Genomic DNA, 14,761 nt, shown 5'->3' with positions numbered 1-14,761 from the left:
TAGCCAAGCAACACATGAAAAAGATTTTCTGCACCAGCTCAAATAACAGCCCAATCTCCGCAACTGGCCAATCTCCAAACCTTCCAAAAAAAAAAGACAAAACATCCTCTTGTGAAATAGGGTGAAAGAGTTCCTTCCAAACCAGTGATATGATTTTGTGAGAAATTCAAGTTCATGAGTTTTGGCTATAATAATTACTTTAATGAACAGCTATATATGTGAATCTCAGTAAGGATAATGAAAAAAGCGCAATTTCGTTCTTCTCATGCTTTGCTAGGAAAGGGATAATGGGTATTGCATAAATAGAAACAAAGGCCAAAGGGACCACCAGAACTTTTTATGTGGTCAGTCACGCACCGAATGGATATTTTCCCCCAGATATTGAATATTGAATTAAATAATTTTCAGGAAAATACATATTGTCATTTCAAAGAATCCAGGTAATGGCAACACCACTACTTCTGTGGTAAACTGTCCTAGTATTTAATTACTTTCAATGCTAGGAAATAGCCACTTACTCAAGGTTAAATTTATCTGACTTCAACTTCCTGTCACTTAACCTTCATATGCTTTTGATAGCGAAGTTGAAAAGGCTCTCACTATCTTTTCCACATCTTTTCCATATGTAAGTACCTATGCACGAAGATCAAGCCACCTCTTCACTTTTTTTGATAAGCTGAATAAATATAGCTCCTTAAACCTCCTACCACAAGGATTCCTCAACCATATTTGTGTCCTTCCTGTGAACTCTCTGCAGTATTTTCACATGTTCTGGAAGTGCGGACACTAGAACCAGACATGCTATTCAATGGTGTGTATATAGGCAAGGTCACTTCCCTACTTCTGTTTGAGATTCTTCTTTTCATAGGCTCAAGTGCTGCTTTCTTGGCACAGAATTACAATGAGAAATCTCTTTTTAGCATTTTGCACTTGACCAAAAGTTCTTCTCTGGAGCACAAATTTATCCCAGTTTACGCACTTAATTGAAGCACCTAATTAGCAGTCTCATATGACAAGGTTAGTAAAGAGATTTCTAGAGATGCTTGTCACTGTCCACTGTAACAAGGCACCTGGAATGGCCAAGATCCTAAATGAGACACCTCAGGCTGATACATGAAAACGATCTCAACAGGGGTCTGGACCTCTACTTTCTAGGGCATTCTGATGTACTTCAGATATAAACTGTGTTCCCTGTTCCAAGATATACCTCTTTGGATACAGTTGTATTAAAATCTACTTTGTTAGCTTCTGACCTTTAACTCGATATTCAGAGCGTTCCATAACCTGAACAACCCAGAGTTCTCAACAACTTTTCCTCTTCATTATTTATGCCTCTCTAGTCTTTTTGTAAACACTAGGAAATAAATCATATCATTGTTTAAATCACTACTAAATTAGAAAATATTCTATCAAAAACAAAATTTAGGGAAACTTTCAGTAAAGGAGGATTCACTGATGCATACCTAATAACAAGTATACTTTGATATATGTCATCAGTTTATATTTCTTAACAATTCTACAATGCACACTGTTTCATCAAACAGCTATATATGTACTAAGTGAAATGCCCTGGGGAAAGCCAAATATTCTGTATCAGCACAGTTGTTCTTATCAGTCATTCTCACACATTGTAGCAGACAACAGGTTTGTTTGACAGTACCCTCCATCCATGAAATGAGGTGAATGACATTCATTACTTTTGAATACTGTCTAAATATGTCCGTACGTGAAGTTTAAGTTCAGTTTGGCAGACTGGTAGAGAATGCGAATTCATCAGCCATATGAAATGAATTTTCCATCGTATTAGACCTGCCCTTTGCAAGATTAAAGACAGATGGTCAGGAGAGAATGAATCAATACAGAGGAATAATACTATTATCCCCAAAAGAAAGAATTATTCCACCTGTGTGGTAATTTGATGGGGGTAGGTAAAATATTCCAGTTCTCGTCATAATGATTTTTAGATTCTGCTATCTTTATTTATGAGAGAAAGCATTTTTCTGAGTGAGGGCATCTGGTGAAGTCTATGGCATTGTTTGAGAAGTGAAGGTACTGCTCAATAAGGTGTTAGTCATCATAATCAAAACCAGCAAAAACTGAATAATGACAGGGTTTAGTTAATATTTTCCCAGGTTTATAAAATGCACCCTTAATATTGTGTGATTCTTCTATAATTTATGACTGATAATTATTCTTATTTGACGGAGATCTACCCAGGAAAATTAATCCAGATTAAAAAGTGAACTAAAAAGTATTGCTTGCAGTTCACATGTGTCATCAAGAGACAGTGGATCCACTCCTCTGCCTTTTCATCCAGAACTGCCCACTTTGGCATGCCCTGTTGAAGCTCCGCAAAAAGACTGTTTGCTCTCTAAGGCTCCACACTACAGAGACAAACAGATCTTCCCCAGAGTATCTGCTTTCCTTCTGAAATCCATTCTCAGTTGAATGTAGCTGTTGTCCTCTCCATGCCCAGTGCATCTGTTGCTCCATCCATCAACAAAGCCTAGACTGTAAGCTCAAACCATAAAGCTGTATCTTTCTTTTTCTTCTTCTTTTTTTTTTTTTTTTTGTTCCCACGACCTTTGTCCCCAGTTGTTACGGTGGCAATCATGAGATGAGAGGACTTTTATTTGGTATTTGCTCTAATGTGACTCTCACAATTTCAACACGAGTTTAGCTTGTCAAAATCAAGGAAAAGGGAAAGTCTTGGCTAGCGAGGTTCTGTGTTAAGACAGTGCGCTTCCCTACTGAAATCCCTTTACTTTTATTTAGCGATTTTACACTATCTTTAGCTCCTTTTTCATCTGGTCATAAGACTATATCTCCATATACCTCTAGTTATCCCTTGAAATTTCATATGTACTATCACACTAGTGCAATAGAACGATAATTTATTTTTCTAATGGTGCTGTTCTATACTATAGGACCCTAATGAGTTTATATGTCCACTTTAAGGTCGTGCAAAGGTGTGTCTCCTAAAATTCTGACTAATTCAGTCACTTGTGTTTGAACGTTCTGAACTGCTAAGGCTAAAAGCCTATGATTTCTATATGCAGAGTGGTGGTGGTGGGTTTTTTTCCCCTGTTGCCAGAGTATTTCACACACATTAAATCAGGGAAATATATTATTTCTGTCACTTTAGCCCAGATATTTTGACACAAGTCACAAATTGCTAATCCTTTAGGAAACTCAGACAGGAGTCTGACATAGCTCCAGATTTTAAACATATTTTCAGATTGGAGCCCAATGTGTCTTAATCACTTAACTGTGGAATAAAATGTATAGACCTGAAAAAAATATCTGAATTTTTAGGGAGGGTTTAATGTCTGTAATATTTTATGCACTCTCGTCTCATAGGACGATTGATCTTTTCAGTATGTCACTGGATAGTAAAGAGGATTGAAAACAGATCCTCAGAAGAAATATTACCTCCCAAATAATCTTAATTATGTCAAATAGCAGAAACCCGACTATTTTAGCCAGTTCTTTGAGGACTCTATTCTTAATATTGTATCCCCATTTCATTCGGAAAATAAAGTTGAATGAACATGGAAGGTGTAATTTTAAAAGTTAGTAATCCTCTACAACAAGCAGAGCACTTTTTTTGCCAGTGTTAAGTTACTTTTGAAAGTTAGTGTTTGGATTTTTTAAAGAAGATATTACATTATGAAATGAAAAGTTCTTTAACTGTTGGAGCATCTATCTGCATACCTGTGTTACATTGACTTAAGTAGGCCAGTAGGTTGCAATAGGAACTTATCAGTATAAATATTTGGAGCACATATTCCTTTATATAAACTTCATGATATTGATTCATTTTCTTTTGGTTTTACATTTTTAATTTCTTGAATGAGTTAGTTGGATTTATATCAATTAGGCACCTAGGTAATATTTGGCACCATAGTTATCAGAATACTGCTAATACACATTTCTCTTAGCACCAACATTTAGTCTGCTTAAAAACAAAAGGCTATATGACATGAACTGTCGTTTCAGGCCCGACCAAGCATGTTATTTTCTGTTGTTATGCAAAGTGAAAATATTTTATTGTATATGTCTTTTACCACGTGCCTTCTTGATGAGGCAAGTGTACAGATTAAGACAGGTCGTGGAGTTGAGAGTTCATTTTGGAGACTTAAATGTGAAATATATTTTCTGCTGATTTACAGACATGTTCTGTGATTTTTCAGGGTTTTTTTTTTAATAAAGAAGTCAGGGTTCATCCTTCCTCAAAGAAGCTTCTGCATAGTGTATTCAGTGTGTCTTTCTATGTCAAAATAAAAATGTAAGGATAAGTGAGTATGCAAGAAGGAAGAAAAGTGGTGAAAAAATGTTTTGAGAATATACAGATCAAAAAGAATATTTGCAAAAAAGTGTCATGTGAATTTATACTAGAAATAATATACTATAGTGCAAAAGACAATGAAATCAAGATGTTTATTCTGTGCATTGCGCTTCACTTTCTATTGTGGCCACAAAATTTCTCTGGATACACTCAGTATTCGATATCTCACATGAGAAAAAGAAATGCAGTTACACCAGCGAAACGCTCTACAAATCTTATATTTTGTTAATTTCGAAATAAGGTCTTTGGTTCCTCGTGTTAGGCTGTACAACTGTGCATGTGTACATATGCATGCGCAAAATGCCAGACTTTAAATGTGCAACATTAAAATCACACCAGACTTTAAAATTATTGGAATAAATGGAAAACAACTGTTTTCTTTGTCCAGAAATAGCACACCTGCTATGTTAGATATTTTAAATTTTTATTTTCTACAGAATACAGTCTTTTACTGTCTTGGAGATCTCTTAAGATACATTCATTTCTCCCACTGTGTACACAATTTGGTGAAGTTTTTAAATTGCAGTTTTTCCCATATGTTACTTTATTGATTTGTTACTTTGTTTTTAAGACAATTTTAGGGGAAAAAATCCAAAAAAAAAACCCAAAAAAACAGAGTACATGGAGACAGTGAGTCCAGGAACAATGTCCCCTATTTCAGAACAAGGGTCTCGGCATCCTAAAGAATAAGGGCAAAATTGCAACAGACTTCAATGGAAATACTCTGTGAGAGGATGTAACCCTGCAAGTGAAAATTAATCTCATAGCTTTTGTACAGAGGTTCAAGGAAAGCTTCTGAACATGCTGTCTTCAGAGTAGGGATGTGAACATCCCCTTGGTAGCCCTCTCCCTTCCATACCCTCCCCATTTGCAGCTCTCCCTCTTTCTCTAGGCTTCAGCCTCCAACTCTGATGACCTTTGCTGAAGCCCCCTTCACCAGGTCCCTCAGTCAGCCAGTCCATTGGGAGGTCCTTTCCCCGTGCAGTCAGTGTGTCCCAGTGTGTCCCAACCCTTCCCCATGGTTTTCTTCCTCAACAAGGGCACTATGATCAAATAAGGTGAATCTTTGATGTTTACACTCCCTTTTTTGATGCTTTAGGAATTACTTGAACAGAAAAAAAGAGCTCATTGTACGACATTAGCACCACATGGTTTTATTAAGTTTTTTAAAAGAACGTTTCTCGTACTTTTACACAAGCAATGCATCTCTATTTTATGCTTTCCCATTTGATGCACTTTGCATATGAACCTTCTTATTCACAGTTTTCTTTAAAAAAAGACTAAAAAAAAAAGGCTGAAACATGACCCCTAGTAAATGAAATGCAACAGCTCTTGCATATAATGTCATTCTTACTCTAAGATTTGAATAACCATGAGATCATTAACACTAAGAATGAATTTTGTCCAGTGAGTTAGCAGTACAGCCAGTGTTAAAAACCATATGCAGAAAAATGTGCACAATATCTCCCCACAATTATTTAGATATGATTTACTATCCCACAATGTAACTAAGATGGATTTCATAAAAAACCCAAACAACACCAAAAATGACACCCCCCTCCCCAAAAAAGAAAGAACCCCAAAACCACCAAACCAAGTACCAACCACAAAAAGGCACAGATCTTCTTGAAAGCAGAACTTGATTATACTGTTGGAGCATATGCATACAGAGTTAAGTATGTAATTAATGATTCTGAAATGGTTTAAATTTCCTTTCAAAAAATGCGAGCGTGGTATGTTTTACTTTTTCATTACCTGGAAAATAATAAAAATTGAAAGTGAAAAAAAAAAAAATCTCCTTACAGAAAATCAAATTATTTTTTCTCATAAAAATAATATTGTAGGAAAACCCAAACAAAGCCTCTATATTTTTAACTCCATGATTAAGTGAAAAGATACAGCCATTGTATTAATGTTGAGAATAGGCTTAGGTACTTTGCTGAATATGAATGGAAGTAAGCATATGTTTTAAATTAATCACATGCATAAATGCTGTCTTGAATCAAAGCAAAGCAGCACTTGGCATTAGAGAAAGCAATTTTATGCAGCAAAAGTTAAATGCAGCCTTTAAATTTTAGTGGTTCTGATTGACCTTTTCTTTCATTATTATTTATAGTCTACACTATTCTTCATTGTCTAAAATTATCAATTCATACCTAGTTAATGGCAAAATGCTTGATGCCTTTGGAAATATCTTCTATTTCTCTTAAAACAACATTATTATTTTAATAACAGTTGAAAGTGTATTATGTTTCCTGAGTCATAGGTATCATAAATCAAACCCAGAACCCCGTTTCTTTTCCCAAACCACATGTAAAAATTTGTAATTCCACTCTCAGCCCTCCATATGTGTTTTTGTGTAATTTTTACCCTAACTGCTGAAAAGTGCCCACAAAATAAATTGCAATGTTGAATTGCTGTGTTGGATGATCTGTGAGGAAACTGTCAGTTTTCTTCTGACATTTCTCGGGGGATTCCAATGTCACAAACAGCAAGGAGGGTTAGAATTATGGTATTAGCCTTCAAAGCTGATTACTAATGTGTAATGCTTATTTCATTTAAACTGGCATCCCGTAGAAGCTGACACATCTAACACCTGATCTTCAGTTACTTGCCCCAGTGATGGGAATAACTTATTGCAACCATGGAATATTTGGTATGCTGTCCTAAAATCTGAAGATAGAAAATCTCTCTTGGAGGAGTCGTTGCTTCTATTTTCAGGACTTTTCAGACAGTTACATGCATCTGCAAGCATTTACGAGATATACATCCTGCTGTATATCAAAACTGGTGAGATCCACTTAAAATCCTCTCCAAGCTGCACAGAAATTCAAATTTTTGTCTACCTTCAGTGTTAGCATTAGATTATATATTTAAGCTGCAATCCTTATTCAGAAATTCCAGCTGTTAAAAGGTAGATAATGAAAGGATAACATTTTCATTCCATGGTCATATAGTTAGCTGTTTTAAACATATTCATATCATGAATGTTAAAAGAGATGGGTTTATCTTTACCATTGATTTAATTCTGATTCTCAGGAGAATGGTTAACTACATTAGTAGCTTTTTCATTGTGATACTATAATTGGATGTACAGTGACATTAAATCCTTCCACATCATCTGGAAGACTCCCATAATAGTCAAGTCTCCCTGGTCTGAGTATCAGTGGCATTTTACCAGGGGAAGACCTGAATATGAAGTGTGGTTTATGATGCCCTGGTGGGATCATGTCTTGTCCTACAGCACAAAAAATTTCCATTTCTATTCCCTATGTAGGATGAAATATGAGCTATACACTATAAACCATGGAGTACGGATAATACAACTTCTTCAAGTATTGTTTCAAAATAATTTTGTTTCCACACCTGATCACTTTACCTGAGTATGTTTTCTCTGTAATCATTGTACATTTGTTACTTTTTCCTTTGATAGACAAATCCGTTTTTATTTTACTGCAGGGAAAAGTGAACAGAAAGCATTAAGACTAGAAAAATGTAGTCTTAAAATCTAATCTTAAAATCTAAAAGATTTTAACTCTCAGTTTTTCTCTCCACTTTTACATCTTTCTTTCTAAAAATTGGAGGGTTTTTTCTTTATTGAATTGATTCATTAACAAATAGTTTAGTTGAGATCCCAGAAAAGAAACTTTTTCATGAATAACTTTATTTTAACGGCTGATTGGAGAATAAACAACATCAGACAGTCAGATTATTTTTAGAGATTTTTCTTTTACATCATATTTTACAACAATTATGGCTTTCTAGTCCTTTTGTGCACTTTAAGAAGGTTTTTCTTTCCCTTCCTGAGTTCACCTTACTCTTTTTTTCCTACTGTTGACCCAAGATGTTTTGAAAAATACCTGGTATGTGATGTTTGAAAAGTATAAAACAGGGCTGAGATTTCCACACACAGAGAAATATTTCTTCATTGTTTGACATTTCCCTGACAGCAGAGGAGGAATAGTTACTACTGATGTGCAATTGAAGCTGACACAGCAGAAAATAATATTCCTACACCAGCAGTCTCTACCCAGCATGATTATTTTCTGCTGCATCAGCTTTAACTTCAGGCACTGATGTGTCAGGGTTAGGCCAATATGGGAGCTTCTGGAGAGGTGAGATTCTGAATGCCTTGTTACCTTGTAAGTTTTAGGATCGTTACTTAAATTTGGATGAGTTTTTCTTATAATTTTTATTTTTGGGTGACTTTTCATTTCAAGTAGACATTTTTCCAGAACTGTATTCTGAGTTACATCCCTTTTTTATAGAAACTCATTTACTAATGAGAATCTTACTTTTTGTTCAGAAGTTGCAGCAAAATGGTATGTATTATTTAGACAGATGGGCATGGAAGATAGGTACGTCAGCTTGGCTGATCTGGGGATTAAGGAGTAAATAATGCTTTGAAGGGGAGAGGTTTGTGACAAATTCAGAACTAACCGGTTTAAATGAAACACATATAAATATTAAATTATTTATCAATGAGCAGGAAATAACAGCTCTGCAGCATTCTCCCTTTCCTTATATCTTTTTTCTTTCTGTCCTTTAAAAAAATATTTTTTAATATTATTATAGAATCATAGAATTATAAAATGTATTGGGTTGGAAGGGACCTCTAAAGGTCATCTGGTTCAACACACCTTCAGTAAGCAGGGACATCTTTAAGTAGGTCAGGTGGCTTAGAGCCCCATCAAGCTGATCTTGAAGATCTGCAGGGACGGGGCTTCTACTACCTCTCTGGGCAACCTGTTCCAGTGATCCACCACCCTCACATTAAAGAACCTTTTGTAATGTCCAACCTAAATCTACCTTTTTCTAGCTTAAAACCATTACCCCTTGTCCATTCTTATCTTATCAGTTTTGCTTCCTATGCGAAGGTGAGTATTTCTTGTCCTTCTTTGCTCTTTCTCTTTTAAGTGTTTTTCATGAAAGCGTAACTGTCATGAGTGAAGCTACCTGAGGAGAATGCTAGTTTTGCTTTGGGGGCAATTGCACTTGCTTGGGAAGAGAGAGTTTTGTAGGTTACAGGGTGGGATGGGTCGACATAGGTAAGTGATCTGAAAGAGCATGGTGAACACAGCACTGCAGAGAGCAGACACGTAATCAGGTTTCTGTATCTCTCAAAACCAAAACTTTCTAGGGACCAAGCTGCATAGGTACAACCCCCCAGTATTACATGAATGTAATCAACAGCAGAAAAAAGAGCTTGGTACAATGACATAAGGACTACATATACTTAAACAAGGATTACCAGGACACTATTTTGTCCAGTCTAGATATATAGAGCTTTTTTCTATGCTAATACTGAGTTTTTCTAATAAATATCTGAAAAGCCAGGTCTAATAAAAAGTTATTTTATGGTTAAAAACCCTCTTTGACCTCTCTGAGAATGTTTGCTATAAGGGAGAGACCCAGGCAGATCCTCCTCGAAATTCTGAGGTATTTGGGGGTCCTGTCACATGCAATTCTATGCCTCACAAAACATTTATCTTTAATATAGTAGCAATGTGAACCTGAGATTAGTTCAGGTAGATTGTATTTATCCAATATGTTGATATAATCTGCAAATCAGTAGACTTTTGATTAAAACTATTATACAGAACTGGAATTGCTAGGCTATCAAAATGTTACTAATCACACACTTGATGGATGGGTGATGTATTTTTTACGAAGCTTTCATAACTTCCTTTCTATTTGCCCTTTTATTCTCCCCCATCCCCATGTTTTGTGGTATGCCTTTTTGTTAAAATATAAATTAAAAAAACATCGTACTCTTACTTGATATTTTAATCAGACATTAATGGGCTCTTTTGAGAAAGTTGGGACAAACATAACATTGCAAATGAAAATTTAAATTGTAAATTCTTCCTCAGCCTTTAAAGCCTTATACAGACAAATTAAACTAAGTTGCCAATATTCTTTTTATGCCGATATTCTGTTAAATCCACTGCAGAAATTGCATCTGCTCTGAAAACCATAACTGTGGATTCGTTTGTAAACATACTTTTATGAAGAAGGTATATAAACATCTCAAAGCTACCAAGAGAAGATAACACAGCATGATATATTTAACAACTACTGGGAAAAAAATGCTTAAAGAGGGAAAACACATTCCATGACTAGATATCTACTTAATGTTTAGATAATCTGGAGAAAGGATAGAGGAATACTCACTCCCTACTCCCACAGAAATTAAATAAGTGTAACTTTAGTGCATATTTTACTGACTCTTTTTTGGATAGTGCACACACAAATGTGATTTGTAGAAACCCAGAGAATTTTTACTGGTACATCAGTGAATAATTGTAACTGTGTTTTCTTCCTAATGAAGTCAATCCATTACAAAGATATAACAAAGTTAAAGCTTGTCTCTAAGGTCTTTTTTTCTTTGCCTGTAGGGTTTATGCTCTTTTCTGAGATTTTTTTTTCTTTTTTTAAGGATCATCTGTTTCAACTGGAATCGCACAAATTTGAGAGAGGACGAGGCAGGTGCCCTTTTGACCCCAGTTCTTCCTTCACCTCCATCTTAATTGGTAATGATCTTTATGTCACAAGCTTCATGGTCCTGTCAATCTGTCATTTCGGGTCTCTTTCTTCAGCACACCAAAGTGTTGTCAGTCTTCCATTGCGACCTTCCACATGTCAGACTTAATCCTCCTGGGCTGCCCACATTAATATTACATCCTAGGCAGCACTAACTCCAGCAAGGGTGTCTCACTGCATTGAGTAGATGCTATATGACACATGCCATCCTGAAGAGGTAATTGATTGTTGTGTCATTTTGGAAACAATAATAACCTGCTTTCCTTTAAACTAAAGCAATATGTCTAGCTTAGTCTTTTACACCACTGAGACAACTACACAACATTTGCTATTTTTCATCTACAGAGATGTAATCTGAGTAACAAAAACCTTGTAAAAATGTGAACTTAACTGTTTTTATATTAGGCATTTATTGTTCATATAAATCACAGTTTTTGAGACCAAAATAGAATTTTTTTCAATGCTGTCTTTTAACAAAACTATACAAACCTGGTGATTCCCTATTAGGACAGTTAATCTTATACTCGACAGTTACAAAACCAGAATTCATTCTAAAGCCTGCAGTGTCAGAAAGCTGTCCTCAGTGCTCCTCTGTGCCTTGCTGGTAAGTATATCACTGTGGGGCTGGGACTTTGAAGTTGTAGTATAGCAAACCATATGTTTTTTCCTCTATAATGTTTCCCTGAAAACATTTTGTGAGATCAAGCAAATACAGTCATGGCAATATTATAGTACATTGACTAAAATTAGACTGGAACAGCAGGTAAAGGGTGAAAGTTACATGTACTTACAGAGTAACAGTGATTTCTGTTTTTAGAAAACGTAAATAAGATGAAAACTGAGCATTCAGAAGGAATAGTCATTAAAGGGAAGAGATAGAAAAAAAGAGGCTAAAGGTCAAAAAAAATTTCAACTTTTCAGGTATAAAAAAGTTAGAGGATTTTAGGGCTGTTTGATATTTATAATTTACTTCATATCTTAAAATCAGACAGTTAAAGTCTCTGATTATTAACTACAATGATACAGCTCACCCATGGTGATGAGGAAGTATTGGTCATGAGTGACAGATGTATTTTTACATGCTAGTTTTATCTGTTCTTTTGCATTAACAAACTACTTACAAGAAAAATCTTCACCAGTGATGCCAAATATTTCAAAATGCAGCAATTCATCAAAATATCATTCATTCCCACTAAAAAATTACAGCTCAAATTCTTAAGAGTTAGTAGGTTAAGAAGTCATGAAAGAATCATAAAAAAGTGCTGTATTTTGACTGACCTTCCAAAATCCATGAAGCACGGATTGTTACGCTTTTCTTCCTCCCTTATTTCTAAATTGTTTCTACAGTTTTTAACAGATTCCAGTCTTAGCTCAGCCTGGGAACAAAGACTTATCCTATGGAATTTGCTGTAGGCCTGAAACCTCATGGTCTAATCTTGAAGTCCTTCTCAACCTTTCCTCAGACAGAACTAAGTAAATAAATTAACCTGATCATGTTCCTACTGTGAGATCAATGTGAATTTTATTTGCTTAAATGGAAGCCAGATTGTCCCACTGAGCACTTCAAGACTAATGGCTAGTCCTTGTGTTTCTGGCCTGTTCATTAGTTTGCCTGGATTATGGGAGGTCCTATGGATCCTCACTGTTTTATCTGAAAAAGAAATCCATTAACTAAACCCTTCCCTGATAAATGTTGATCGGAGTATTGGACATTCACTGACAAAAACTTATAAAATCAACCTCACGTAGCTAACAAATTCTATAATGTGGCAAGATTAACAGGAGAAAATAATACATTTTTATCTGACCACTGATACAACATCAAAAAACAGACAAGCTTTCACCCCTTCATCAAAACTAATATAACCTGAGAAAGATATTTGGAGGCTGTTCTTCTAGGCCTCCATTGGGAATGCTAAATTTTCAAGAGATCATAGAATGATATTTTAAAAGCATAACAAAATTCTTTAAAGAGTTTATTATTTTATTTATGCTTTTATATTTTTTATACTATTGGAATTAAACACTTCCCACACTTAGGAGAAATATCCTAAAGAATTCTACTATATTCTACTAACTTCTAGTAAGCAGAAACACACAGTTTACAGAATAAACAGAATTAATGCTGCTTCTGAGGCTTCAGAAGGTATATCCTTTATCCCTGTAGGTATCTATTTGAAAAGTGTGGAAGACCTAGATGTGAACATGATATATTAAAGAATTTTTTAATTAGCATTTGAAAATGAGACTGAAACCTGTAATGCCAAGTGATCTCTGAAGGAAGGAATTTTCCTTCATTCAGCCAAGCCCTGATTCCAGCTCGTTGTGGCCATCACCCTATGACAGGAGATGACAACTACACCACACACCCTCCAGGACTGATCTTTCAGTCTTTCCTTCAATGCTTGGAGGTTCCCTTCTTCTTCACACACTCCAGTTCTCTTAGAAAGCGAAATCTGCTCCTGGTATGGAGTCAGCATGCCCTTGGAGGCTGCAACACAGAGTTGCCTCCACTCCATGTAGGTTCAGACAATGTGCATGTCCTTGAAAAATCTTATGCAAAGCTGTTAGCAAAGGCTTTCACATCCCAGCATCCTCTTCTTCCTAACTAAACAATTCAAAACCTGCTTCCACCTCTGCAACTCACATTAACACAGCAGCTTACGCTAACAAGGACACTTAGACTAACAAAGAAACTTTACATACCTCTGGTAAAAGTTTCAAAGCTTTTAAAATCTTGATCTTGAAAGATCGTTTGCACCATCACTAATTAGAACCAGATTTAGCTAGATTAATTTAGGAAGAAAGATAATCTGTTGTTCTGTATCTCTTCATGTATTTCAACACATCAGTTAAAATACCCACTTCCAGAAAACAACAGTTCGTGACTTGGCTTTAAAGCTAAATATCCATGCTGCTGTAAGTTTTATTACAGGTTGTCTGACCCAGTGGTAAAGTAGCTTGTGATGAATTCCTCAATTTATGAACAATTAACTTTTAGTAATTTATTGTCAGCATCAGGAAACAGAATAGATGTTGGATGGCAGAAAGGGCTAAATAAAACGTATATGTTTAGATAAAGGGCATATAAAGCTTTTGGTCTTCTATTTGTAATGAACTCTCCCATCTGCTTTCAATAGCCAAAACTATTTTTGATATCAGATCAGGCACACTGATTAATTTAGACCACACTAGGTCTTGAAAACTGAGAAATTAGTTTATGTCTATGTTTTGTTACCTGCAATGTATCACGAGCAAGTGGTGAAAAACCTATACTTGAATTTGTTTTTCTATCCAGGGAATCCATTTCAATAATATTTTCTGGTTTTACAGTTTTAAAACAGTTTCATATGTCTGTCTTTATTTTTCCCTAGACAATGAACTAAAATAAATACATTTTCTTTTAAAACAGAAGACAGAATACTTGAGTGACAGACAGAAAATACAAATAGAGGAAGTTTATTAGCTAAGCAATAGCTATTTTTTTTTTAATTTGTTTTTTTCCTACTGTGAAAAGTACCACTTGCTAAAAACATGAATTGTATTCTGATTTTAGCTGACGTGAGTAGTAACTGGCTGACAGTCAAAGAAATGCCTGAAAGGTGCTGTTTATGTTCTCCTCATTACGTTCTACTCCTTTATTCATAACAGAGTTAGTCCACTTTGCAGGAAGTGATATAATCAGGGTTTTACACAAAAAGGACTACTGATGAATAATAGCTTGTGTATGCATTACCTTCCAATCTGAAGCAGGTACACTAAATATGCCAATAATAAATGAAGGAAATCCACTTCTAAGGGGGAAGGAGCCAATTTATAGAAATCCTTGTATAGAGTAAGTTTTTTACATTAAATCATATGCTTCGATCT

The 14,761-nt window shown here is 35.3% G+C and overlaps 1 protein-coding gene across 1 annotated transcript in view; it reads left to right on the top strand.

The window, feature by feature from the left end:
• SEMA3E (semaphorin 3E) overlaps positions 1-14,761 on the top strand; it is a 145,478-nt gene that overhangs the window by 95,694 nt on the left and 35,023 nt on the right. The window contains exon 5 of the mRNA XM_009961326.2: positions 10,788-10,881. Coding sequence (XP_009959628.1) covers positions 10,788-10,881 — 94 coding nt within the window. The remainder of the gene's footprint in view (positions 1-10,787; positions 10,882-14,761) is intronic.

The sequence above is a fragment of the Leptosomus discolor genome, chromosome 1 (genome assembly GCF_034619465.1).
Source record: "Leptosomus discolor isolate bLepDis1 chromosome 1, bLepDis1.hap2, whole genome shotgun sequence".
Classification (NCBI taxonomy): Eukaryota; Metazoa; Chordata; class Aves; order Leptosomiformes; family Leptosomidae; genus Leptosomus; species Leptosomus discolor.
Note: the sequence above shows the minus strand (reverse complement) of the source record. Positions and strands in the feature narration are given on the sequence as shown.